This window comes from Ambystoma mexicanum, chromosome 4q (assembly GCF_040938575.1).
Source record: "Ambystoma mexicanum isolate Mex_15411 chromosome 4q, UKY_AmexF1_1, whole genome shotgun sequence".
Lineage (NCBI taxonomy): Eukaryota > Metazoa > Chordata > Amphibia > Caudata > Ambystomatidae > Ambystoma > Ambystoma mexicanum.
Window position 1 is genome coordinate 974,513,124 of NC_090928.1, and position 25,168 is coordinate 974,538,291.

Here is a 25,168-nt window from a genome sequence, read left to right on the forward strand (position 1 = left end):
GCGTGCGCCACGCAGAATTTTGGCGCACATCCTGGAATTTCCTCACGCACGGACTTCCATGAATCGCTGTGCACGGGTTTCGCTGCGATTTTCGCACTGGCACTGCGATTCGCACGCTTTTGCACGCTTGCGCTGTAAATTTCAGCGTACATTAATTCCATGAATCGGCTCCTGAATCGACAGAGCATAAACCGGCTTCAGAACTTCATGAGGGGAAATTGCAAGAAAGTAAAGGATTTGCTGTGCAGAATTATTTTTTGCTTGCAGCATGCGCTATGTTATTGCACCAATTCCATTCTTTTGCTTTTTGTTTCAAGTGATTCTTCAATCGATGCACCTCTTCTTTCACCCCATCAATTAAAAATAGATCTCTCGCAAATTCATTAATGCCTTTACAATTCCCACATGTCACGAGTTATCCGTGGTGTTACATATTTTCAAATAGAGTAGGACCCTTCTTATCGCCGGTTAAGTGTCCTGCTAGGATAATCCAAGTTCAAGTCTTACGCACTCAACAGGGGCACATTGTGGGGGTCTGAATATGGTTTGCCATATTTTTCTCTCCAGTCTATGTAGCCAACCTGTTGCATTATAACAATGGCCTCCATCCTCTATGCAACTGAAAGAACAAGACTGATTGTAGGCCATAATAAGACCTTTGCAGCAGAGCCCCCGCTTTTTGTTAGTAAAGCATCCGATGGTATTGTCAATGAGATTTACTTTTTCTTTATCTGAACTCTTACTTTTAGTTCATTTGTGCACTGCTGAATAATAGACCCAAATATAAAAACTGCCCTATTAGTTCAATTAAGGGGTCTAGAAGAGTTCGATGTTTATGTTTTTATCACTTAGCACATTATCTTTTGTTAGCCCAACGTTTATGTTGAAGAAATTATTATTCGAATAATGCTGGATGGCGGCCAAAAATCTTTGAGCCTACTGGCGACAGTCCATCAAAATGGCGGTCCGCGTATGCATCCACAGTAGATGTGCACTGCCAAGTCTCACAGGAAATGTATTGACTGTAGAAAGCACATCTGGCATATGTGCAATAAAAGATTGAAATGTAATTCGGCCAATACACAGCCTTGCATCGCTCAGGCCTCGCAGTGCTGCAGTGTCACAGGCTTGTCGGAGGCAGCACATAGTTTTGCCCACACAGCGCTGTGACGACACGACTACTGTCCTACAGGAGTACAGACACTAGTAGTGCTTCTAAGGTCCTACTCTGTCCAACGCTACTACTAGAAAAGCAGTCAGCAGTGATCGAAATCCCAAAGGTGAAACAGGCACAGTATGCATGGTGTACCTTCTTGGCCTCTTAAGGTAGCATGGACCAAGGGCAGACTATACTCTGCAAGAGGATGTGAGCCAGCCCAGAAGCATCTGAAACAACAATAGTGCGGTACGTACCAAACTAAAAGAAATGTCCAAACAAGGTCCTATCAACACCAACAACCCCCCCCTCTATAGTGAGATACACAGAGAATGCAGACTTGGGGACAAACTGGCAGTCTGGGTATTGAAGAACAGGGGACTGCAGGTAAATAGTTGTGTAGAAAATTACAGAATGGGCTCTTAATGTTACTACAGCACACAGAACAGGGCAAAAGGGATAGAACCGCTGGTTTATCCCGTTTTATGTCGTGTAAGGTCATGAACAGTGTCAAGCTGGGCTTCTGGCTGCATTCCAGGGATTTAAGTAAGGTTCGATGTGGCGAGCTGGTGCAACAACATGAGGCATTTTGCCAAACAGCAACGGATTTAGGTGCTTCTATGTGATTTTACCAAATTAAAAAAAATAGAGAATTTAATTTTAACTAAATAAATAACGAAAACATATCGAATTTCTTTTCCTTTTTTGGGGGGTTTCTGCACCCCAAACTCCTCATTTCCCCCATGTTTAAAACCCCACCCCAACCAGATGTAACCCCTCCACCTATATATATATAATTTAAATTCGTTATTTTTTAGTTATGTGTAATTCGTTTAAATTTCATTCTCTATTTTTTATTCAGTATAATCACTGGATACCATTTAGGCTGGAAGAAGCTGGGGACAGGCAGGCAATGTTGGTGGGGCTCAAATGCTCAACAAGGTCTCGACGCGAGGAAAGGAATGATTCTGATTCAGCAGCGAGTTGGCTTGACTGGATCCATCATAGTGGTGCGATTTCACAAACATCAACAGCTCGTGGCTCGAAGGAGCTGGGCACAGGCAGGCGATGATGGGTCAGCTAAGCTCAAAGGCACTCAAAGTTAAGAGTGTCAATAGCAGCTGGTTCAGTCTCTGCAGCGGCTTGAAGCAGTTAGGAGCGCTCAAAGTGGTTAGAAATTGCAGAGAGCCAAAAGGCAGCTTCTTTCTGTCCATGGGGTGTTATGGGGTCCTTCACTTGGGTATTTGAAGAATGGTGGTTCTGGCTTCTGCCCTTCCCAGTCAGGAAGGTCGTCAGTGGCACTTGGTGGCTTGTCACTTCAGCAGGCATCGTCCTGGGTACCTGTGGCCAGCAGCAGTCATGCATTCCTACGGCAGGTTGCTTTACATTTTCTCCAGACGAGATTTGGAACAGAAACTACAACCTGCGTGGAGGCTGCTGGCTCCAACCATAGATGGGAACAATTCCCCAACCATTTTCGAGTGAAATTCTCCTGAAGTTGCTCTAGGAGGATTCTTTACGATGCTTCCCAACAGGATCTCAAGATGAATCAATGAAGGTGTGGTTTGGGAGAGGGGGGGGGGTCTCACCCCCTTATACAGTCATTTTGCCGCAAGGAATTGGTCCACTTGTGATGTCATCCCCCCCCAGAGTGCTTTGTCTGCAGGAAGATCAAGGATCCCAGGAAGGAAGTGAGGCTTGGGCATATTCAAGATGGCGGACCTCTTCTCCAGTGTGTAGGTCCCCTCAGCTACACTTTACTTGCCCCGCTCTCCTGTGTGCATTAGATCAAAGCGACTCCCTCTCTCCTGTGTCCATTAGATCAAAGGTACTCCAGGTATTATCTCCCTAGTTTGACTTCCCTGTCTTGCTGCATAGGACCGTTTGAAGCTCCCACCTCCTACCTCACAACCAGAGGAGGCATGTCTTCTGGAGACTGTGTCAAATCTTCGTAGCAGAAGACAAAAGACATCCTGGGCTGGCCAATCATGTGTTGTGATGGAAACTCCCATGTCTTAACGCAAATACACAAATGGCTCTGCAGCTGGAGATCATAGTGTAACAAAGTGGATAATATGATAAGGGGTTGGGTATTGGAAATTTTTATTGTTTTTCTAGCTAGATGAAGCTTCATATTTATATTTAAACAAGGCACTGCCAACAGACAAATGAGGACAGAGTTAAAAGGCAGTTTGAACATGGGTGCCAGTACACTTTTAAAGCAGCCCATAGCCGTTTGAATGTATACAATTCCAGAAGACTGTTGTAGGTACCAAAACATACTTTCCGTTTACCTTACCCATCCAATATAGGATATAAGGAAAGGTCGTCCAACAGTCCTCTTCACGGTTTGGAGAGTTGCTCATAAAGCCACTAGGCTCAATACGTTTGTAACTGCTGCTGCCTGCACACATACATGATACTCTGGAGCAGCCTTGTGGCCACATCGCACTGCAGCTGCTGATGTGTCAGACAGATCCCAGCAGAGTACACACGTGCTCACTATAGGTTTCAGCATGGACCATTGGAAAGTGAGTCTTGTTTAGAAGCGCGCACTTTCCGGAAGAGAAAACCACCATCATTTTGCATAGCAAAAAACAAAAAAGCTAAGGATTGCCTTGTGACAGAATACTGGCACTTACGAACCCCGATGGTCAGGATAGTCTTTTGAAGTGTCAAAGGGATATCCTCCAAGTTAAAACGAAGAAGGTTGTTAGGAAAGATTTTCTTTCTACTGCTTTCCCCTCCATACACATCTCTGGAACCCCCAACTGTATACTGTTGTTTTGAACCTGTGCTGACTTATAAAAAGGTAAGTAAAACCTTTTTGCTTTACGTACCTTGCTTAGCTGGTCTATTTTGGGTGCACTGAGCAGTTTCCATGGCTGCCAGTGCAGGGGGACTCTGTCCCCATTTCAAAATTCCTTGTTTGTTTTAAGCTGCGCACATCACCTTACAGTGAAGTGGATATGTTATATATGTTGTTCCCTTTCTCAGGCCAAATCTTGGCATTCCAGCAAAGCGCTGGTATGCTTTTGTGGACAGATGTGGGGGGCCGGGACACTCTGCTCGCATTCCACATCCTGGCCAAAGTGTGTCTGTTGTTGGGCAGATGCGATGGCCAAAGGTGGTCAATGACTCGAAAGCCCGGACAGTTTCAATGGTGCAGATCTTTGCTCTTTGTGGGTTAAAGACCAGAAACTCGCTGTTGCTGACATCCAGCATTGTTTTCTCCAACCATCCCCACAAGGCCCTGCTGCTTTGCCGGTCTTTTTAAGGCCCTCATCTGTGCTACGATCTCTGTACTATTGGGAACAACCAGGTTTTACCACTTGCTTGAGGATACTGTCCTTGGAAGACTTGGGAAGCACCCTGGAACCATCCTGTGGGTTGACTAGCTTCCTCCTAGGCTACCTTACTGCATCGTTCTTCGTCCCGAGTTCTGCAGACCCTTGGCTTGTGCCACAGGAAGCTTCCCCCTGCAGTTGCCGGTCTCCAGCATGAAGAGGGCCCTCACATGACCAGCTTATTTGTTTCCGCTACAAGGATCAACTTCTGCCATTTGATCACGGTGGCCACCGCAGATTTCCACCTGCATCGTGTTTTGGGGTCCTCTGAGGTAGTCAACATCGTGGTAGTCCTTTTTTCCTCAGGCCAGGGTTGTCCAGCTGTCCAGTGCTAGGCACCAACTCTCCAGATTGCAGAACCACTGACTAGCTTGAACTTAATCAGTACGTCAAACGAAACCTCTGCACCTTCGACCCCTAGACCGCACCAACAGAACTAAGACATGAAACATGGGGGCCCAGCAAATCCCGGAACCTCTGAAGTGATCTCAGAGCCAATCAGATTACAGGGCGTGATTTAATGTTAGGGAGTTTAGCCAAAGTCCATCTATTTAGGACTTTATAAGACTCTACTTGGCAATACAGAACTCCAGCTCTTAGTATAGGCCTGTACCACTCAAGTTAAGGGTAGCTATGGCAGAGCAGCCAGGCTTATCTTATGAGGGAGAGAAGGTTGTAGGAAGGTACAAAGCACGTGGAGCATACATATGGTCCAAATAAACACTTATACACTCTGGGAGTTGTGTAAAAATGTTTTATTTTATATATAGACAGGCAAAGAGAATTCTTCAGAAAAGTAAGTACTATCACAATAAGTAAACACAATAGAAAACCAATGCAATACTTCTGGTAAGTAAACCACACGGTAAAAGACTTACAGAATGGCAGTATGCAATTCAAGGCAAGTAAAAACCACTTTCTAGTAAACTTTGTAAAATATTCTTTTCAGGAATAAAATGAAGTTACAAGACCAACATAAGCAGGTAAGGCCTTTTTAAAACTTGTAATAATTTATTTAGAGAGGCCTTACGCTTTAGCATCCTTCCCTAACTAGGTATAGGACTGTCTCAGAATCTGAGGGGGACACTGGGCATCATTGGCCTGTTGTAGACCGAACAGGATAAGGCACAAGCAGCTGAAAAGTAGTTCGAGGATTCTTCTGTAATAAGTACGTACTAGGCTTTATGTAGTTAAAAGTGTTCAGGGACTTCGTAGAAGGCTCCCTGAATGCGCACCAGCGTTACGTCTCGGCAAACTTGTATGGGTGAACACCCTAACGCGTGAATAACCACCCTAGCCACACAGGAGCAACAGAACGATTCTGGGTAGGTATTGCCTCGAATCCCACAGTACCTCAGCAGTGAAGAAGACAACCTCATGATGCAGCAGCTACAGGACCCAGTCACTGAATTCTTGGTCCTCTGACGAAAGAAGGGACACTGGAAGTGATTTTGCAGCAGCCGTCGAGTGGAAAGCCTTCCAGCACACCAGAAGAACAGTTACTGCCCGGTCGATTCGGGAGGGGGCCGCACAGCAGCAGTTACACAGAAGGCATCTCCGCTTGTCCGGAAGCGACTAAGAGCGTCTCTCCTCTTCCTCATCGTTTCTTCGGCTCCAGTGGTCAGCTTGTCTTCAGCTTCAGTATCCAAGTCTTTTATCCAGGAACCCAGCCAAACACCACCCATGCACCATTCAAACTCTAGAAATAAAAAGGGAAGCCCAAGGGGCTCCCTGCTACACGGCACAGAGTGTCGTGTGTAGCAGAAAATGCCTATAAAGTTGGAGGAAAGAATGGCTCCATAAATAAAGTATCGAGAGACACAAAAATTACTCACATAGTTGGAGTAAAAGGAGTGAGTGTGGAAAAAAGTTCCCACTCACCCAGAAATATAGACAAAAAAAATCCACAAGTCCAGCAAAAGGTGGTGGGGGTTTCACAGGTGAAGGAGATTTGGCATAACATTGTAAAATCTACCTAATAGTTAAGATACTCGTTTCTACCCCACACGCCCCCACCTTCATAGGGTTTAATGGGCGTACCTCTCCCTTTCCTGACCATTATCAGTGGAGTTCTAGTCAAGGATCCCTCTTGGGCATCCTCTAAGGTGGAGGGATTGTGTGCAGACTTCCTAAGAACTTTATTTGTACTGTTTTTAACTTCCAAAACCCTTACTGCAAAGGGTTGTATTGTGACTTTAAGCACACTAAGTACCATCTTTTCCAGTAAGGAAAAGTGTAGAACCTTATAATTATAAGACTGTTGGCCTCGTTAAGAGTTTGGAGGTAGCCATGCCACTGTTTGCGGCATGGCTGCCTCCAAACTCGGGTCCAGTTTCCCTGAATGGGGATTTACCGGGTCATTCCAACCTTGGAGGACCTGGTAAGTCCCCATTCAGGGAAGCCATCCCCATTCCCATTTGAGCCGCCTTAGGGCTTAATGGGAATTGGGAGGGAGCTAATATTAGCTCCCTGGTCCTTTAGCGGGTCCCGCTAAGGATGGCTGGTTTTACCGGGGATGGGAATGGGGAGGGAGCTAATTTTAGCTCCCTGGTCCTTTAACGGGACCCGCTAAAGGACCTCGACATGTGGCGGTAAGGGGTTAACGGCATCGGCATCCTTACCGGCGCCGTTAACCCCTTACCGCGCACTCGGAATGATGCTCTGTGTATTGTGTTTCAACTCCTTTCTTTTGGCGTATTACGTCTCAAATAGGTTTATTACTTATCTTGTCTTTTCTTCACTGACTTTGCTAAACTACAGTGCTCCATTGTAGACCTCATTGTGTTAAAAAGTAAAACAATGGGGCTCTGTATCCAGAGCACCCCAATAGTGAATGTGCAAATATGTGAAATATTAGCAGTGTATGTTTAGTGAGATGCGTACCTTTAACTGTTGACTGATAAGAGTTGTCCAAAGCCTAAATAAATAGAACTGTTTTTATACATTCTGCCTATGTTGTGTTATTAGGAATGCTGTGTGTGTGTGCGTGTGTTCAGTCACGCTACCTTGATAAGAGTTTAGCTAGACATTTAGTGTCTTTCTCTGCTCACCAGAATAGGGTGGCCTCTCAGAATCTGTTCACAGGGCTGAGTCTGAAAATCCATCTCAACAATGGTAATGCGAAGATCCTTACAAGAATATTGGCCACTGGATTAGTTGCGTTCCTACGGCACATAATTGCAAAGACCAGGTGGCATTTGCAACAAAAGGCTGAAAATATTCATAAAACTTTAAATCTCTAGCTTTGGAGGGTTAAACAACCAACGGTCTTCTGCACAATAGAGGCTGAATTGGATTGGCAAACTGTATTCCTCCCAAAACACTATGGCTGTGGTGAATGGAGTGCAGGCAGGTATGTTGCATGGGTTACATGTCTTTATAACAAATCATTCAATATCAACTGAACATATAAAGAAAGTAAAAGAAAGTAAAATAACGACAATAAATAACAAAATGTTTTTTTAAACATTTTTGGGGGAGTGGGGGGTCGACCTCCCAAACCACCATTTCCCATAGCTAAAAACCCACCCCAACTGTTTCCCCACAAGATTTGTGCTTTATCCCACGCAACATACATTTTCGTTCTTCTTTTCGTTATATATTCATTTGTTATTAAATTTGTTATACAGACTGTATACCGTCCCCATGGGGCAGATGACTTGCCAGGGGGCCCTTTTGTCCACTCTTATTTGTCCTAGTAATAAAGCCGCTAGGTGTCTCTATTAAGGGATATGAAGCTGTTCAAGGGAGTACAAAATCCAACTCTTTGTGGATGCTGTATAAATCAACTTTACAGATCTGTTGATATCGATTTCGGCTCCATTGGGCATAGAGAGGAACCAAAGTCTTTGTCATGCCAATGGGTTAGTTACCCTTCCAACGAAAGTCTTTAAGTCCCATAATCCTTTAAATTTAAAACATTGAGAGATAGAATTTGTTATCTGGAAGTATGGATCAATAGTCAACTGGGGGTTGGGTGCTCTATAAAAAGGTAAATGTTCCACGCTATGGCAAAAGTCGCATACATAGGTGCTTGCTTAAGGAGTCTTGGATGGGAATGCTAGTTGCAACTGAAAGCAATGTTTTGCCTAGGCTTTGCTTCTCTTGGCTATTTGAAGAAAAATGCCACCTTATATACTCCTGCACATATACACTACTCAGGATAGCAGGGACCAACAGTGATGCCCCCTTGGAAAAGAACCAGTCCAGGCTTTCAAGTTAGGGAATATCCCTTCTAGTGACCTTCAAATAGAAAGCCTGTTATCTTTGTTCAGGGAAAACAAGGAATATTTTTTTTTCCTACATACTTTATGTGCCATGCCATCGTTTCCCTTTTCATCTTAACTTAATGGTTGACCGGTGCCTCGAGGCATTTGGGTCCGCATAATTGAGCCATATAAAACCATCTTATCCTCCTTCATTCATGCTTTCAAAGGTTCCAAAGCCTTGGTTTCAAGATATAAAGAGGTTGACATGCGTTTTTCTTTGGGAATAGATGAAACCGGGCATCTTAGTCTTCACTAACATTTCCCAAATATGATGCGAGAGTAAGCCAGCCTGATTTCCTGGAATACTATAGGGCTGCACAAATAAGGATTATCGTGGATCATTTTATAAAATAATCGACTGTGGCATTGGTTAGAAAACAAAGAAAAATCATAAGTTACTCACTGTAATGACTAATGTACTATACTGTATGGACGTCCCTTCCAAGAGACTGGAGATGGATCCTTTTTCACCAGAAAAAACCTTCTTCCCCTTTACATTTAGAGGCGCGCTGGGGCGCGGCCCAGGGAGCATGCGCTGCTCTGACTCTGCTCTCCGGCGCCACACCTCAGTCCCTATTGACGCATCGACAATAGATTTAACATTGCCTAATGACACCAGTATTATTAGGGGGCGGGTTGGTGGGACGTATGGAGGAAAGGGGACCAGGGTCGGACTGGGAAAAGAAATAGGCCCGGTCACCCAATAAAAAGTGGCCCACCCCTCGCCTCACGACCCTTGACTTCTGATGACATCACCGGAAGTGATGTCATTTGACCCCACCCCAAAGTGACATCACAGGAAGCAATGAAACACAGCCTTTCACCCCTTGACAAAACAGGAAGTGGCATCAAATAGCATTGTCCCTAAGTACACTAAATTACTGTGAATCCAAGCAGACGTACAAGGCCAAATAATAATATGTTATTGTATAGCATTTACGCTTAAGCTCTTTTTATTAGAACAAATATGCATACAGTATCACCTAATCTGTGTTGGTACTCATTTATCGACCTAAGAATGATAAAAGGATTTTTTTTTTTTAAAAAGTGTCTTCCAAACCGGCCCAGGCATGGCCAGAAACCGGTCCCCACTCCCCAGGGACCATTTTGGCCCGGCCACGGGCCGAGGGGCCAATCCGACCCTGAAGGGGACTATGGACTAAGAGTACGTTAGTCACTAGGGTGAGTAACTTATAATTACTCTTACATTCCCCCGTCCCCTTTCCTCCATACTGTATCATATGAACCTGGTCCATTTGCTTTTGTACTGGGCCCTGGTGGCTTTGCTCCTGGCGCCCTGCATGATCTCCAGATTGGCCTGCGAGAGGCTAAGGTGCCGAAGCGTTACCTGCTCAGGTACCACGCTGTGAGGGCTAGTTTCCCTGGCGCGGGGTGGAGGATTCTGCCCCCCTGCTGTGCCAGAAGATGTGCTGGGCCCGTCGGACGGTGTACAGGTGGCACCTCCGAGAGGCTGAGGCGCTCCGAGAATCATGGCCTGGCTGGCCACCATGGAGCGATCAGAATGATGAGGAGTTGGTGAGACTCCTTGATCTTGCAAATTACCCTGTGGGTCAAAGGAGTGGGCGAAAAGGCGTATGCTTTCATGCCAGTCCACTGGAGGTGAAATGCATCGCCCAGAGAGCCGGGCCCTGGCCTTGCCAGGATGTGAACTGGGGACACTTCTTGTTGTGCCAGGTGGCAAAGAGATCCACGTGGGGATGACCCCACCTGTTGTAGATCTCCTGAGTTGCAAGGTCGCTTAGCTGCCACTCGTAATAGTCCGCTCCCAGCCTGCTGACCCTGTCCGCCTTCAGGTTTGATTCCCCCGGGAGGTGAACTGCCAAGAGGTAAATTTAGTTTTCCAGGGCCCATTCCCACATGCTGATAGCCAGTCTGCACAGAGGAGGGGATCTGGTGCCTCCCTGCGTGTTGACGTAGTACATGCTGGTCGAGTTGTCTGTCTGGATGAGGACAACCTTGCTCTTGAGAAGTGGTAGGAATGCTCAGAGTGCTAGCCAGATGGCGTTTAGCTCCAACCAATTGATGTGGTATTCCTGCTCCTGTCGTGTCTAGGTGCCGTGGACCAAGAGCTCGCCCAGGGTGGCCCCCCCAGCCCTCGAGCGAGGAGTCTGTGGTGATGGTGGCCTGCAGAGAGGGTGGCCGAAAGGGCTTGCCCATTCGTAGGTTGCAGTCCCTGGACCACCAAGTTAGGTCCTAGGGGAGAGATAGAGGAACGTTGATCCTCTTGGATTGCGAGCCCCGCTCCCGATTCCACGAGGCCGCGAAGTGCAGCTGAATCCTTCTCATCCTTAGTCTCGTGTGCGGCACGGCTAGCAGAACTGCCGCTAGTAGACCCACAAGATGTTGGTACCACCATGCTGAGGTCACCTCTCTGCTGAGGAAATGGGTGGTGGCCCCTCTTGATAGCCGAGATCTCGTCTTCCGAAGGGAAAGCCCTCTCAGAGCATGTGTCCCAAATGAGTCCCAGGAATGTCAGAGTCTGCGTAGGAAGCAGCTGTGTCTTCTTGAGGTTGAGCGAGAAGCCCAGGTCGTAGAGTGAGTTCATAAGGGCATGGGACGAGTGGTGAACCGCTTCCGGAGATGTAGCCCTGACAAGCCAGTCATCAAGGTTTGGGTATAAGTGGAGGCCCTGCGCTCTGAGGAGGGCCGCAACAGCGTTCATGAGCCTGGTAAAGACCCTGGGGGCCGAGTTGAGGCCAAACGGAAGGACTTTGTATTGGAAATGGTAGCCCATGATTCTGAACCGTAGGAAAGAATGATGGGGCTGCCAAATTGGGACGTGTTTGTACGCGTCCTTCAGGTCCAGGGATCACATCCAGTCTTCCTTGTCCAAAGTCTCCGCTATAAAAGCTGGCGTAACCATCTTCAATTTTTGCAGGGGTTAAGGAGAGGTTGAGGGTGGAAAGGTCCAGCACAACTCTCAGGTCTGCCTGATTCTTCTTCTGAATGGCGAAAAACTTGAGTAGAAGCCAAAGCCTCGCTGGGAGGCTGGAACTTCCTCCACTGCCTGGCTCTCTACGAGCGATCGTTTCTCAGCCAAAGGAGTTGCTGTCCCAACCTGTGGGAATGGAGGGGAGGAGGGAGGAGGGAGGAGAGGCTGGGATAGGAAGGCGGTACCCCGTGGATACTAGAGGATCCAGGGGTACGCAAAATTCTGGCACCAGAATTGTGCATGGAGAGCAAGCCTGCCCCCCACCGGAGACACGTGGACCCGAAGGGGCATGTCATGCCTTCTTTCCCTCAGAGGCTGAGGAGGGGGACTGGAAAAACACCTTACTCCTCTCCCCCTTTTGTTGTTTGAGCCGGTTCAGAGAGCGAGCGGTCCGGTGCCTGGATCTGCATTCCTGGAAGCCGCGGAACCCTCCGCATGTACAACCCTTCTGAGCGCTGCTGAGATTGGGTGTATGATTTGGGTATGGTTTTAGTAAGAATGGATAAAGACTTCGCCGTTTGTGAGCTGTTCTTCCTGTCCAGCTCTTCGTCCGTAGAGGAGTAGAAGAGGCGCCACCCCCTCGAACGGTAGATCTAGAATGCGCTCCTGGACATCCGGGTTGATCTTCGTTACTCGGAGCCCGGCTGTTCTCCTCATGTCCGTGGAAATGCAGATGGCACGGCCTGAGGTATCGATATGCGCCACTGTGGATTCCATGAGGTCCTGCACCACAAGCTTGGCCTCTGCTAGCCCCACCTTAAAGCTAGATTGGCATTGGGTGGGTAGTTCGAGGAGAAAGTCTGCGATTTCCCGCCATAACCGTTGGTTGGCGGCTGCCAGCATGGCATCTGCGTTGGGCTGATGCAGTTGCAAGGAGGCGTTGGAGTAGATCTTCTTGCTGTACGCCTCCAAGATCTTCTCTTCCTTGCCTAGCAGCGCCGCAGAGAAGGAGGCTGAGGACGACTGAGGCTTGGAGTATAGTGATGCCGCAGCGATCACCAAGGAGTGTGGCTGAGGATGGGTCGAGTGCAAGAGTGTATCCCCCTCCATCTGCCTGTACTTGGCGTCCAGGTGTCGGTTGACCGGCTGGACTGAGTGGGGCTTGAGCCAACCCTTCTTGGCCAGGGAGACTACATCCGTTTGCAGTGGACTCCCCGTGTTGGCAGAGGGGTGTCTTATGAGGACTTCAGCCAGAACCCCCTCAGCTGGCTGGTTGGGGGAGGCCCAGATACTCCGCCAGGCCAGCAAGACGTTCATGGAAGACCCTGGCTGAGTATGGCGTGTTCGCCCATATCCTGCGGATCTGGAGGATCTTGTGGAGGAGGAGGGGTAGATGGCGCCGGAGGCTGCGGTACAGTGACTGCAGCGGGATGCTGAGGAGGCGGCAGAGATTGCGGAGTTGGCTACGGAGTTGGCTGTGGAGCCGGAGGAGGCAGCTGCACCAGGGCTGGGGGCCCGATGAAGGCGTCTGTAGTGCCTCTAGCATGGCGGGGGAGGATTTCCCTGGCTGCATCTTTGATGATAACCCCCAGGAGACCTCATGAGGCCAGGAAACGTCTCGAAGAGCATTTCCTCACTGGCCAAAGAGGTGGCAGGGGGTACCGACGGTGTAGCGGGGGGCTGCTGGAGCCGCTGTGTACCTGGTTCGTATGGACGCAAAGGAAAGTTGCCCTGTGCAAATGAAGGGTAGACTGTAGGCCACGTACCTGGTTGAGGTCAGTCCCACCTCAACACTCGTTCTTCGCTGAATTCGTAGAATGGCGTCGGACGGGTGCCCATTTCTGGCACGGTGGGAATTTTGTCGAGCTGCCTGCCACGTGCCTGTGACGTGTTGCTCAGCCTCCAGGGCCCGGCCTGGTTCAAGACTCTTGCGTGTGGATCACAAGGCCTAAACTGCTCCTCTGGCCTCGGCCCGGTAGGTGTGACACCCTTGCCCCGGGGGTCAACAGAGCTACATTTAGGCACCCCCTTGGACGTACTGGAGGGCGTGGCCCCTCAGACGTGTTGCCGGTAATAGGGCGTATCCCCTCAGCCATTGTGCCAGTAGCAGGGCGTAGCCTCTCGCTTGTAGACCCAGTACAAGAGCCCTCTGGTCCCTCAACACTGAGCCCGGGAGGATCCGAGGACCCCTCGACCCGAAGGCAGGTAACTGTAGCAGCCTCGGGGCACGTGCCGGTAGAAGGACCTGGCCGGTGCGCGGAAGAGTCCCTGGGAAGGAGTCTCCCTTGCGGGGTGCACTACAAAATATTGGCCCTACCTTGGGCCTGGTTCGATGCTTCACGAAGTTCTTCAGATCCTCTGGAGGCGACCTCTGGAAGAGCTCCCTCCACCTGGCTAGTCTGTTCTTCAGCGCCTTTGAGGACAGCGAGTCACACGCCGTGGTCTGGGCCAAAGCAACGTAGGCAGAGGGCATGGGAGTCTGAAGGCGGGAAGAGCCCATTGCAGGATGGACACCTGCTGAACCCTGTGGAAGTCGACATGTGCCGGGGAGGAGCGGACCGAGTACCTGAATGATAGATAAGACAAAGAAAAGACAAAGAGAAGAAGTATCTGCGCGTGGAAATACATGGCCGAAGCCAAACCCAGGAGCGCTGGTGGATTCGGCCCGTTCCCGTCGACGCGGAAAAGGGGACTGAGGTGTGGCGCCAGAGGGCAGAGTCAGGGCAGCGCATGCTCCCTGGGCCACGCCCTGCGCGCCTCTAAATTTAAAAAGGGATGGTTTTTTTCTAGTGAAAAAGGTTCTGTCTCCAGTCCCTTGGAAGGGACGCCCATGCAATATAGATTAAAGGGGACGGGACTTACGAGTAGGAGGTAGGTAATATCTGTCCACATAGCTGTCTCCATTCTGTTGCATATGAGCCCTTACCTATTTGGAATATTATTGCAGGCTCACTCAGCTTTTGGTTTGAGGCAGGAGTAGGGAGAGTAGGACAACTGAGGAGGGTGGCATTCATAAATTAGAGAAAGATCTAGGAATTGGGCACCTTTTGGTATTGTTAAATTGACAGTTGAATGGACTACAACATATGTGAAGCGTGGGGATAAATTGAAGAGGCCACTTCCTCGTTTTGAAAGATTCCTGGACACTTATGGCCTGATCGCTCTTCTTTATAGGGGAATGATTCTGGATAATATTAAGGATCTAGTTAGGTTACAGTGGGGGGGCAACCTGGGATGCCCTACTTCCGACAAGCTATGGGGGCTTTGTGTGACAAGACCTTTAATATCCGTCTCTTGCCAGTACAAATTGCATGCTAGCAAACAGTTAGATCGTGGTATTATGCTGGTGGGAATGGGTGTGGTGGGTATGCATGGGCACATTTGGGGGCTATAAATATGCTAGAAGCTATTGGTGGGAGGTCATGTCACAGATAAAGTCTCTAGATGGGGATACTAAACAGATACCTTTAGTGTGGTTCTTGGTCCCCACCAGAAGATGACAATGTGCACATGCTCTTCTTCATGCTTTTCATGCTATGCGGTTGTCAGCTTGCTTTGCCGTCGTGTGGAAGAAAATGTATAGCCTCATGAAGAAGAAGTGGTTTCTCAAAGTTTAGGAATTCGATTTTTGGGAAAAGCTTGCAAATGTTTATGAAACTACACGGAAGTTAGACACAGAATGGTCCCAGTTCCATGCAAATACACAGATCCATTTCCCACCCTTGTTGGTGGGACAAAGGATGTAAAGTTAAGTGGGCAGCCAGGAGTCACTTCTAGTCGTTAAGAACTTGTTGTCCTTCGAGCAGATCAGAAGGCACAGGAGAGTGATTTTAAATATAGTTGCGCACATTCATTTCTTGATTGTGCATTGTTAATATATTGCAGATGTGGGGTAAAAAATATTGATGTTTCAATGGTTATCGCTAAGTAATGGATTCAGGGGGAGGAAAGCAATCAGGTTATAAGAGATGTGTATGATGCGTCTCGTTATCTGAAAATGTTGATAGAAGTAAATTAGAAAAAAAAGGTGCAAAAAAACTATCCTGGGTTACCCAATACTAGAGTGCATGCACAAGAAAGTGCACACACCAAATTCAAAACTTCCTTTTGCACATCGTGGTTTATCTGGTCTCTCTAGAAATAGGTTAAAAGGAGGCCAGGACCAGTTAAAACTCTGGGACTTTGGCAGCCTCTGGAGTTTCAGCTCCTTTCTAACAGATGGACTTATGGACCATTGTGGCAATAGCATGTCTCGTCGTTGTTACCATAGGTTTACTTCTGCTGCAGCTCCGTCATAGTGGGCCAGTTCCTCCTTGCGTTGCTGCTGTTTTAGCTTATAAGCAAATGGGTTAGGTTTGTAATCCAGCTGCAGTTAAATCATTCCAAGAGTGTTCATGCTTGTTTTTTGGGGCTTGATTGGATGTATAGAATGCCGGCTGCTTTGGAGCAGTTATCATGCGGCCACCTCACCCACTTAGCAGTCAATGGGACTTTCCGTGTTCATGACCAGCACATCTTCCTATTCTTGAAGGTCAACGATGGTGTGGCACACACTGCGGTGGTGGGATGGGGTCCCTGTAGAAGGAAGATTATGTTGCCACACCCGGTACCTCTTCATTATCTAATAAGAACTAAATTAGTTGATGTTTGGCTATTTAGGATTTTGCGGCCTTTCCTTTGCCATGTCTGCTCAAGGACCTTTGGAGCGTGCTGTAGATCAAATAACTATTCTCCACTTTTTTTTTAAAGCAATCCCTTGTAACCTCGATACTTCTCATAGCAGTATCTACATGTATAGAGTACCTTCCCATACTGCAACATGCTCTTGCCAGTAGCTGGGAGGATTTCAGGCCCTCTCCAAGGATACCCAGAGGGACTAAAAGGTTTTAAGGTACACCCAAATAACATTGCATGGAAAAATAATTTTGCAATACAAAGTCGGTACCTATGAAAGGGGGATGTATGCTTGACCTAAGCCAGCAAAATGGCTAAGTAAAAATCAATAAAAACTAAAAAAGGTACAGTGGTCATTGTTTTGCAGTGCCAAAGCAGTTTCTAATTTGCTGCCCGGTCTACTAAAAATCAAGGTTTCCATTGCAGCCAGAGTATATGAAGCAGGAACGTGTTCCCTGTATGTTCACCTTGCCTTCCACAAGATGCTCTTCCTAGAGCAGTGAGAAGCAATCTGTGGCCGGTTGTTGATTGGTCATAGATCAAGAAGGAACACCATAATTGGTACTTGCTGCTTGGTGCAGAGAGCCATAAAGCCAAGGAAGAGTTTAAGCGCAGGATGTAACAACTAACAATCTGCTTTTAGGAAAATCGAGGATACTTATAACCAGAAGGCTTAGTGAAATAATACATAAAAGTCTTTCCTTTACTTCATACAGTTTGTGTGTGCCATCGTTACTTGAAAAGCGCCATTTGCTTCACAGTGTTCATCAACGTGAGGCAAAGTGTGTCTAGGGTGTTTATGTATCGGATGAGGAAGATGAGGTCTTCGCCCAGTGAGTCTGTGGAAACGTACTTGATGGGCAGTGGGTTTTTCTGGTAGGTCTTTGTTGGCCACAGTATTAGTGCTGGTTTGATGCACCTGGGTGGATATAGAAGCAGGAACAAAGAAAATTCCCGATTAGGGCACTCCCAGTGGGTCTATGGCTAAACAAGCCAAATTGTAAAGAAGGTCAAATAATAGACAATTTGGTGTACAATATTGAAGTATGGTAGATAAACACCCAATCTTAAAATATGACACTTCATATAATATTCAATTCATTAAAAAAAAATGTATTTACTTTTAAAAAAAAGACAGGTGAACCCAAAGCATTTCGAGAAATAATTCTCTTCATCAGGGGTATCAATATTAACAGGTTCTGTAAATAACCACAAAAAACAAACAATAGACATTCAAAGCAGTTCGATATACAACAAAAAAGATGTATGACAATCAATAGTACAAAGTAGGCTTGGTAAATCACCTCGTGTCAAAATTCTACAAATTGTCGAAGCTGGGACAATCTTCCAAAAAGCACTCCTAGATCACTTGCTTGGAGCTGTATCTAATCTGTGGATATATGCAGAGCTAATATGTAAACTGTGCTTAAATCTCTCAGTAAAGTAATAACCATAAGGGGCAGAATGGCCTTAGCTAAAAAAGCTCCCCAAGATTTAGCAGGCACAACAGGCCTAATCCAAACCCACTTCAAAAGGGTCGATGTGACAAAAGGTAAATACATTTCAAATACATCGAGGGAGATATGACTACCATACAGTAAAAGAAAAACTTAAATGTGTCACCCCAAAGCTTTACTTGTGGTTCAACTCTGTCAAGCTAATGCAAGGTCCTGTCCTTCTGTGTCAACACCCTGAAAGGACAACGTTCCATATTGTGTTGTAAAATGATGTCCTAACTAGTGTCAAGGAAACAACAAATCGTACTTAAGTGCTCAGTATTAGTAAAACAATTGTAATGTCTTATCTAGTAATCTGGTCTACAACAGTATGCTAAATGTGTAAAAGAACATTCTCTTCAAAGTTCAGAAAATGATGGATTAACCTATGGGAAATTAGCCAATTGTGATATGCTGCAATAAAAATACAGCAACAAATCCAAAAACTAAAGTAACCAAGAAAAGTGATGTCCCCATAGAAACTAACCTCTCTCACCACGAGGTGTTGAGGAAACCGCTCATGATCTTCAACCGGCAATCTAAGCCAAAAAGATGGCCACCATTGTATCATTGCGCTGCATGCCGCGCAATGTTTATAGTACAAAAGATCAGTGTGCAACAAATGTTCTGAAAATGAATATCGAAAAGGTTGGCCAAACATTTTGTGAACGGCTTAAACATGAAGATTCTGATGTTAAATGGAGGACTAACCAATTTCGATATGGTAAATAAGGGTGGCAAGGATGCCTGTAATACACTGCTCTTCAAGTGGAGTGTGGGCTTTTAATGCCCTAAGTGAAACAATCACACATAATAGTTCCCATCTCTCATTATATAACCGATTATATAAGGGGTGAAAGTGAGCATTCCTCATCTCTTTATATGCGGCTCGATGTCATACAGGAATGCATACTAGAGGTCATTGAACAAGTCTATCATTTGTGTCAGAACAAGGAAGACTTATAATGTTCTGGTGGTAATGCAAATGTGAAGAAACTAATAATTTCAATCCCGGTCCAATGGGTGTCATATGACGACAATGATCTGCCATAGTTACCGTTTACCCCGAGCTACTCAATGAATCAAGTTGATTTTTCATTCATTGTAAGAATTCATCAATGTTACAAGATAGCAAGATACCCAGACATTACATTCTTATGTCCCTAGTTGCTATAGAGGTACCTTAGTGTGTCAGTAGTCTCATTACCACACAATAGTGGCATCACAATACAGTTTAGCCCTGTTGGATATAGCAGCATGGCCAGTTTAGTTTTTGTCTAATGGTGGCAGCCAGTCAACAAGGAAAATGCAGTAAGCACCCAATGTAGTGTTCCTTTTGCTGAAAGTGGGTTCAGTGACAAGCTGCTTCAAGCTCAAAGTCGTCAGTATAACGAGCAGTCCTCCTTTGGTTTTCATGTTTGCTGGAGAACCCAAGAAGACAGACATAAACAACTGCTGAGGGGGTGAATGTTACTAGCTGATGTAAGGAGTTTAATGATTCTTATTATGAAGCTTTTTTAGTCACTTTGCATACATTTGAGATACGCTGTAGAGAGAGAATTATGCTCTATGAAAGTACCACTTGATGGTATCGCCGCGCATCAGTTTGCTATTAATGACCTCACATACTCACTCAGCGATAGTTCTAATTATCATATTCCCCGTGCATGGTTCAAATAATGTTTTGTGTTTGTATACTAGGCAACATGTTTGTCAATTAGGAGTATTTGGATCACAGTGTTTTTCTTACCATGGTCTGGTTGGTGAAGGGATCAGTGTAGGCGATTCTCTCGGTGGTACAATCAATTGCTTCTGGTTGCCCTGGGTTCCTCAAAGGTGGGATGTGATCGTAATAATGGTGCCTGCAGCTCAGCAGTGTTGCCTTTCCTGGGTAAAGTGCAATGCCTGTTCCAAAAAAGACACGAGGGAAACTGTAAAGGGCAACCACAGACTTTATTCTGAAGTTACTTTATTAGCTAACCTACAATGTGTACAACAAATAAGAATACAGTACTGAAGTCTTAAGAACAAGTCGGAAAATACAAAATATACGTGTACCAGACTGCAAAAGCCAGGATTCATGATCAGCAAACAAAGCATTTATTAGAAAATACAACAGGTCATGAAAAACAACAAAGCAGTATATTAAGAACTCTTGCTGATGGAGAAAATTGTAAATGGACAAGACAACCAACGTTAGCTAAATAAAAGTCACGCATCTACTAATATGACAAAAACATGCACAAACCATGCATCTGTCACTCCAAGAGACATTCCAGTTTACTGAACGCAGCAGAGAGCTTGTTGTCAATGGCATTTAGTGAGAGACAGGCACAAACATCAAAATTCAATTCTCAAAACCCTTAAGTACTCCTTATGGACATCCTGCACGATGTCATGGATTACGCATGGTTAGCTAAATGAACATTTACTACAAAACTAAACTGCAAATGTGTAATAAGACTGTTAGAAGCAGGACGAATCCAGCAGGAAGTGCTGTAACAATGGCGGTTATTGCATCATTTAATGATACTAAATGTATCCCACAGCTGGGATTCGAACCTGTGCATAGATATTGCACACAGGTGTCTGAGGATGGGCGACCTCAAGGTCGTACGAACATGTTGCTCTTTAATGTTACTTTTCTGTTATGAAATCAAGCAATGTCCGCCACTTACTGTCTGGACAAGGAATTGCAGTTTAAGAACAGCATTGACATAGCCAATAATTTTGCACTTTATATAATAATCATCTTCTCTGTTTTGGTGGCACACAGGTGACAATTCCGGAGAAAGAAAACATAGGAAGGGTGGAGGGCAGCAACATAGAAAAGGAGAATGGTTGAATAGGGAACACAAGGGGAAGGCCAACGGGGGTGAAGCACAATGTGGTAATGGGTGGCAAACTCGATTAGGAACTGGCAAAGCAATACTCCATGGAGGTAGGTTTGACCAGAGGCGTGCCAGACAATAAGTATACTGACCAGTATTTGTCAATGCTACCTTAAAGAAGGATTGAAAATGAATGTCTCCTGCCATATGACACTTGGTAAACAACAAAGAGGGAGAAGGAACTTCTGAGTGCAGGGCGGGAAAGCCCCTCCCCTATTATGAAGATGGCAAACCAGGGAGTAGCGGCCCCAGGAAATATTAGTGCATAGACAGGTGGCAACTTGGAAATCTCGGGGCAGGAGGGGCCTCCCCATCAGGATGACGGTGAGCAGGGCAGGAGAGGATGCAGAAGACATGCGTGGAAAGGACAAAACAACAGAATGCTATTTACCTGCAAGGGTACAACGATCTAAAAAGAACACGAGGAAAGAGCAACAAAACAGACCTGATGGGATTTTGAAGATTGCCGGTCGAACAGGGAACAAAAAGATAGATGAAGTGTAAAACAACATAACACCCTTACCATCTACAAAATAAATTCAACTCGAACCCTGAACAACCAGTCAATCACATGGTTGATCTGCAAGGTCAAGTGGTTGAAAAAGGTGGTTGTTCAACAACTCTAATAACATTTGGAAGCAATGCCATTCTCCATCAGCATCAAGTAGGATTATGAAATACACATGGGCTGAGAGAGTACTATTCTCCATCTGAGAGATATTCTTGACCATCATGGATGAATGAGGCACAGCCTTGCTTCTACGGGGCTTAAAAGATGCATTTCACACGGTGGACCATTCCTCGTAACTTCATCTACTGTACATTGTAACCAACATAAATCCAAAGACAGTAAAATGGGTTCGATTGATCCAGTAAGTCATACAATTCATACAACTGTGACTGATCATCCCTACCACTGGAATAGATCACCCGCAGGGGCCACAATTAACATTCAAATCCTTTTTAGCAAGGAATACTGCATACCTTTGTTCATTCCATGGATTTCAACTTTCAATCCTACACTGATGCTACCAAGATGTGTATCAAACAGAAGAGGACACCCAACCAGCTCATGCTTTAGGCCAATTTCCCCCATTCTGAGTTCAGAGATGCAGTACAATTTTGGCAGTGACAAAACTACTGCCAGTTTTACAGCACCACTGAATTCTGACTTTGCCTTAACGTGCAGGAAGTTCCACCAGTCAAGTGCTTTAACAGCAATATTTGTGGGAACTAGAACATGGGATTATTGCTCGCTGCAATTCCTCCAGAATCGCCTAGGAGCCCAGTGGATTCCGAAAATGGGGACCAACAATGTTGTTGCCTCACTTGTAATTTGGCAGATTTACCGCCAAACCGAGTGGAAGTAACAGTAGCCGTATTTGCCAGCATTTCCACTACAAATACCACCAGACTCAGAATGAGGCACAATGTCTACCAGACGTCCAATGTTGGATAAGTGAAAACTAGCAGCAGCCAAATGGAAAAATTAGTACACAGAGATCGAAATAGCTGGGAGAAGTTTTGCTCATTCTTGTTGCCTAGAGGATCCGGGTTAACTTGAGACCAACTGAAACTAAGGGCTTGCTCCCCCCCCCCAAACAAACTGTTGCCATGCAAATGTATAATAATTAAGTGGATTTTGAAAAATGAATAAACATGCATTAAGAAACCACTAGAAGACAACTAAACCGCAATGGGTCCTATATAAACGGACAAAGAATTATAGTTTGCATCATAAGTGGAAGTTAGATTTGCTGCACACTATCCCATGGTGATGGCCGATACCCAGGAGCTGCTATTAACTTCCACTCAAATCTCCACTTCGATGCCTTGAATTCATCACCTGGCTTGAGAACAAGGTGAAACAACAGAGCTGCTGCAACATTATGCTCCTCATGTTGGTAGCTACCATACAGGACCACATTCTGGCAGAAGTATATATTGAAATGTCTTATTGAAGCTTTGCATCTCTTCTGAAATTCGAAAAACCAGCCTTAATCCGATATCAAATGCACAGCACATACTTTACGGTTGTCCTCATTTCCTCTCCTATACAACCCTACATGCCCGAGGGTTGGCATCATGTAAAAGGTTGATCACATGAGTACTTAAGTCCCACTCTGACACGGTTTGCTAAGGCCTTTCAAAATGTGAATGGCTGAACACATGGATGTTGAATGCCGATTTAGCCATGCAACTGAGAATCACCCCACTCCCAAGCGTTCTTCAAAGCTAATCCTCACAACAGGGTTCTTCACAACTACCTGTCACAAGGCTGATATGGTTCAGAAATCGGATGAAGACAATCTCTGAGAACAAAGACTTTTTGAGGGTTTCAGCAAGAGACGGCAAAATGACAAAAACGAAAGCGGTTCAGGATAGTCAACGTAAAAAGAACGTTAGGTCCCAAAATGTCCCAAAGTGTCATCAACTTCAGAATGAGAAAGGATGCGTGTCTCGTCTTTGATTTCCGTTAGAAGGCCCTTTTGATAAATCTAGGTCGTGTTTCAGGGTTGCTTTACCCTCTGCTTTCTCCCAGCGCGACCTCCAGCTTATGCCCTTGTTGTTCTCCCAGTAACAATCGGGCTTCAGTGTTTCTCACACTCTTTTCTCTCTGCCGGTCCATCAGGCTTAAGCTCCTAGTTTTGTCTTCAGGGAAGTAAGAAACTTTGTAGGGGATGGTGTCGTCTTCAAACGTCATTCCCAGGAGTGTTCAGTAGAATCAAGGAGCCTGAAGTGCATTCAGTTTTTTCAAAGACTCAGAGAAGAGTCCCTAACTTTCTAGAGCCTAGCACTCTCCACTCCTAGATGCCTCTCTATTTTGGTCCTGACCCTCCTCGACACTGAATTTTCAGATACCAACTCCCACCATGGGTCTGGGTCTTTCTCCTACCTATTGCCTTGGCACATCCAGCCTCCTTGACCCTTCCTAGATTATCTCTACTTGCTCCTGCTGATCTTCTCAAAATGTTGACCTCCAATGGTCTTCTAATCTCCTCCTGCCACCTCCATCTGATTTGTACCAAATCTTCATCTTGACTTTCTCCATCATCTCATATCCCACCTCCTCCTTGCTTCCTTCAGCCACCTCCTTCTATGGTCCACCTGTCCCCTGCCCTATGGGAGGCTTAGTGGGGGTGAATAGGAGATCCTCCCTTACTGCTCCCAGGCCCAGCATACTCTGGTTTGGAGGAGTGTCCGGTCCCCTTGGTCACTTCGCTAGCTGCCCCCCCCCTACCTCCAAAATCAGACAAGAGATTTTGTGGCTCATCTCCCCCGCCCCTCTTCTCTCCGACACCTCTCTAACAGGCTAATGAGAAGGGAGGACAGTCCAGGTCTCAATGGCCTGTTTCTTCCCTACAGAATCTTGCAGCAACCCCATGGTTTATGGGGGTTCGCCACACCAAAAGACCACGTATTTTCATGCGTTTACATTTCTTTAACCTCTGCAGCCCAAAAGTAGCCATCCAGCTGGTAAACTTGGACAGCATCTTTGCAGGCTGCCAGAAGAAACTGGAGATGCAGATCAGTGTTAAAAAAAAGGTCTTGGGCCCCTCTATCCGCACAAAGGTTGGAGACAGGAGGGGAATATCCCAGATAAACCATGGCTTTGTGCCACTAACTGTTGATCGCACATTGGTTACCTGGATCCTGGATTTGTTGTGTGGGGACAAAGAGCCAGTCTCGCCTAGAAGGAACCCAGAAGTCTTCAACCTTGTTAGGCGAGTTGGTAAAAGGCTCCTTAGAGTAACACGTTTTTCGGGTGCGCTAGGGATCTTTGCTCAACCAGGGCTTAGTCACTCACACAAGTTGGTTGGAATGACTGACAGGTTATCATGCCATGTTCTTTCTGGAGAGGAGCGCCTGCTGCCTTTTATGAAATATTTGCAAGGAACTTGGGGTTGGTCACCCTGAGTTACCTGGGGGAACCCAGACGTGGACTCCCTGCTCACTGTGCTCAGAGAGGCATAGCTCCACCTCACTGATGAGGCCCAACAAGGCTGAAACACGTGTATGGGGTTGCTGTTGGTACTCTCGTTCAGAAGGGTGATGCCATAACATTTTGGTGCTGCACTGCCCATGTGGGCGGGACCAAGACTGATATGCAAATGGTTATTTCCCATCTGTGAAAGGTACAGTGAGCAAAAAGTGTGTGCTGCAAACTCATCTCAAAGTGGAAACAACCACAGAACAGGTTATCATGCCATGTTCTGAGCTGGTCAGGGTTTTGTTCAGCTCAGTAGGATACTGCCCTTGATGCTGCTCAATGCCCATTGGTGAGTATAGGAATGTGACCAGGTCCCATAAAAGCAGCTTACGGAGACAGTCCTGGAGACATTGGGTAATGGGAAGTTACCCGCTCCACAATGCCGGGTAACTGTGGTTAGAGTTAAACAAGTACGGAGAAGCCTGAGGGATCTATTGAAGAGTCTGGTGGCT

General features: G+C 46.2%; 1 protein-coding gene across 1 annotated transcript in view; it reads right to left on the reverse strand.

Annotated features, from left to right (window-relative positions):
- The window catches only part of PACC1 (proton activated chloride channel 1), a 304,382-nt gene that overhangs the window by 172,469 nt on the left and 106,745 nt on the right, over positions 1-25,168 (reverse strand). The window contains exon 4 of the mRNA XM_069608530.1: positions 19,585-19,739. Coding sequence (XP_069464631.1) covers positions 19,585-19,739 — 155 coding nt within the window. The remainder of the gene's footprint in view (positions 1-19,584; positions 19,740-25,168) is intronic.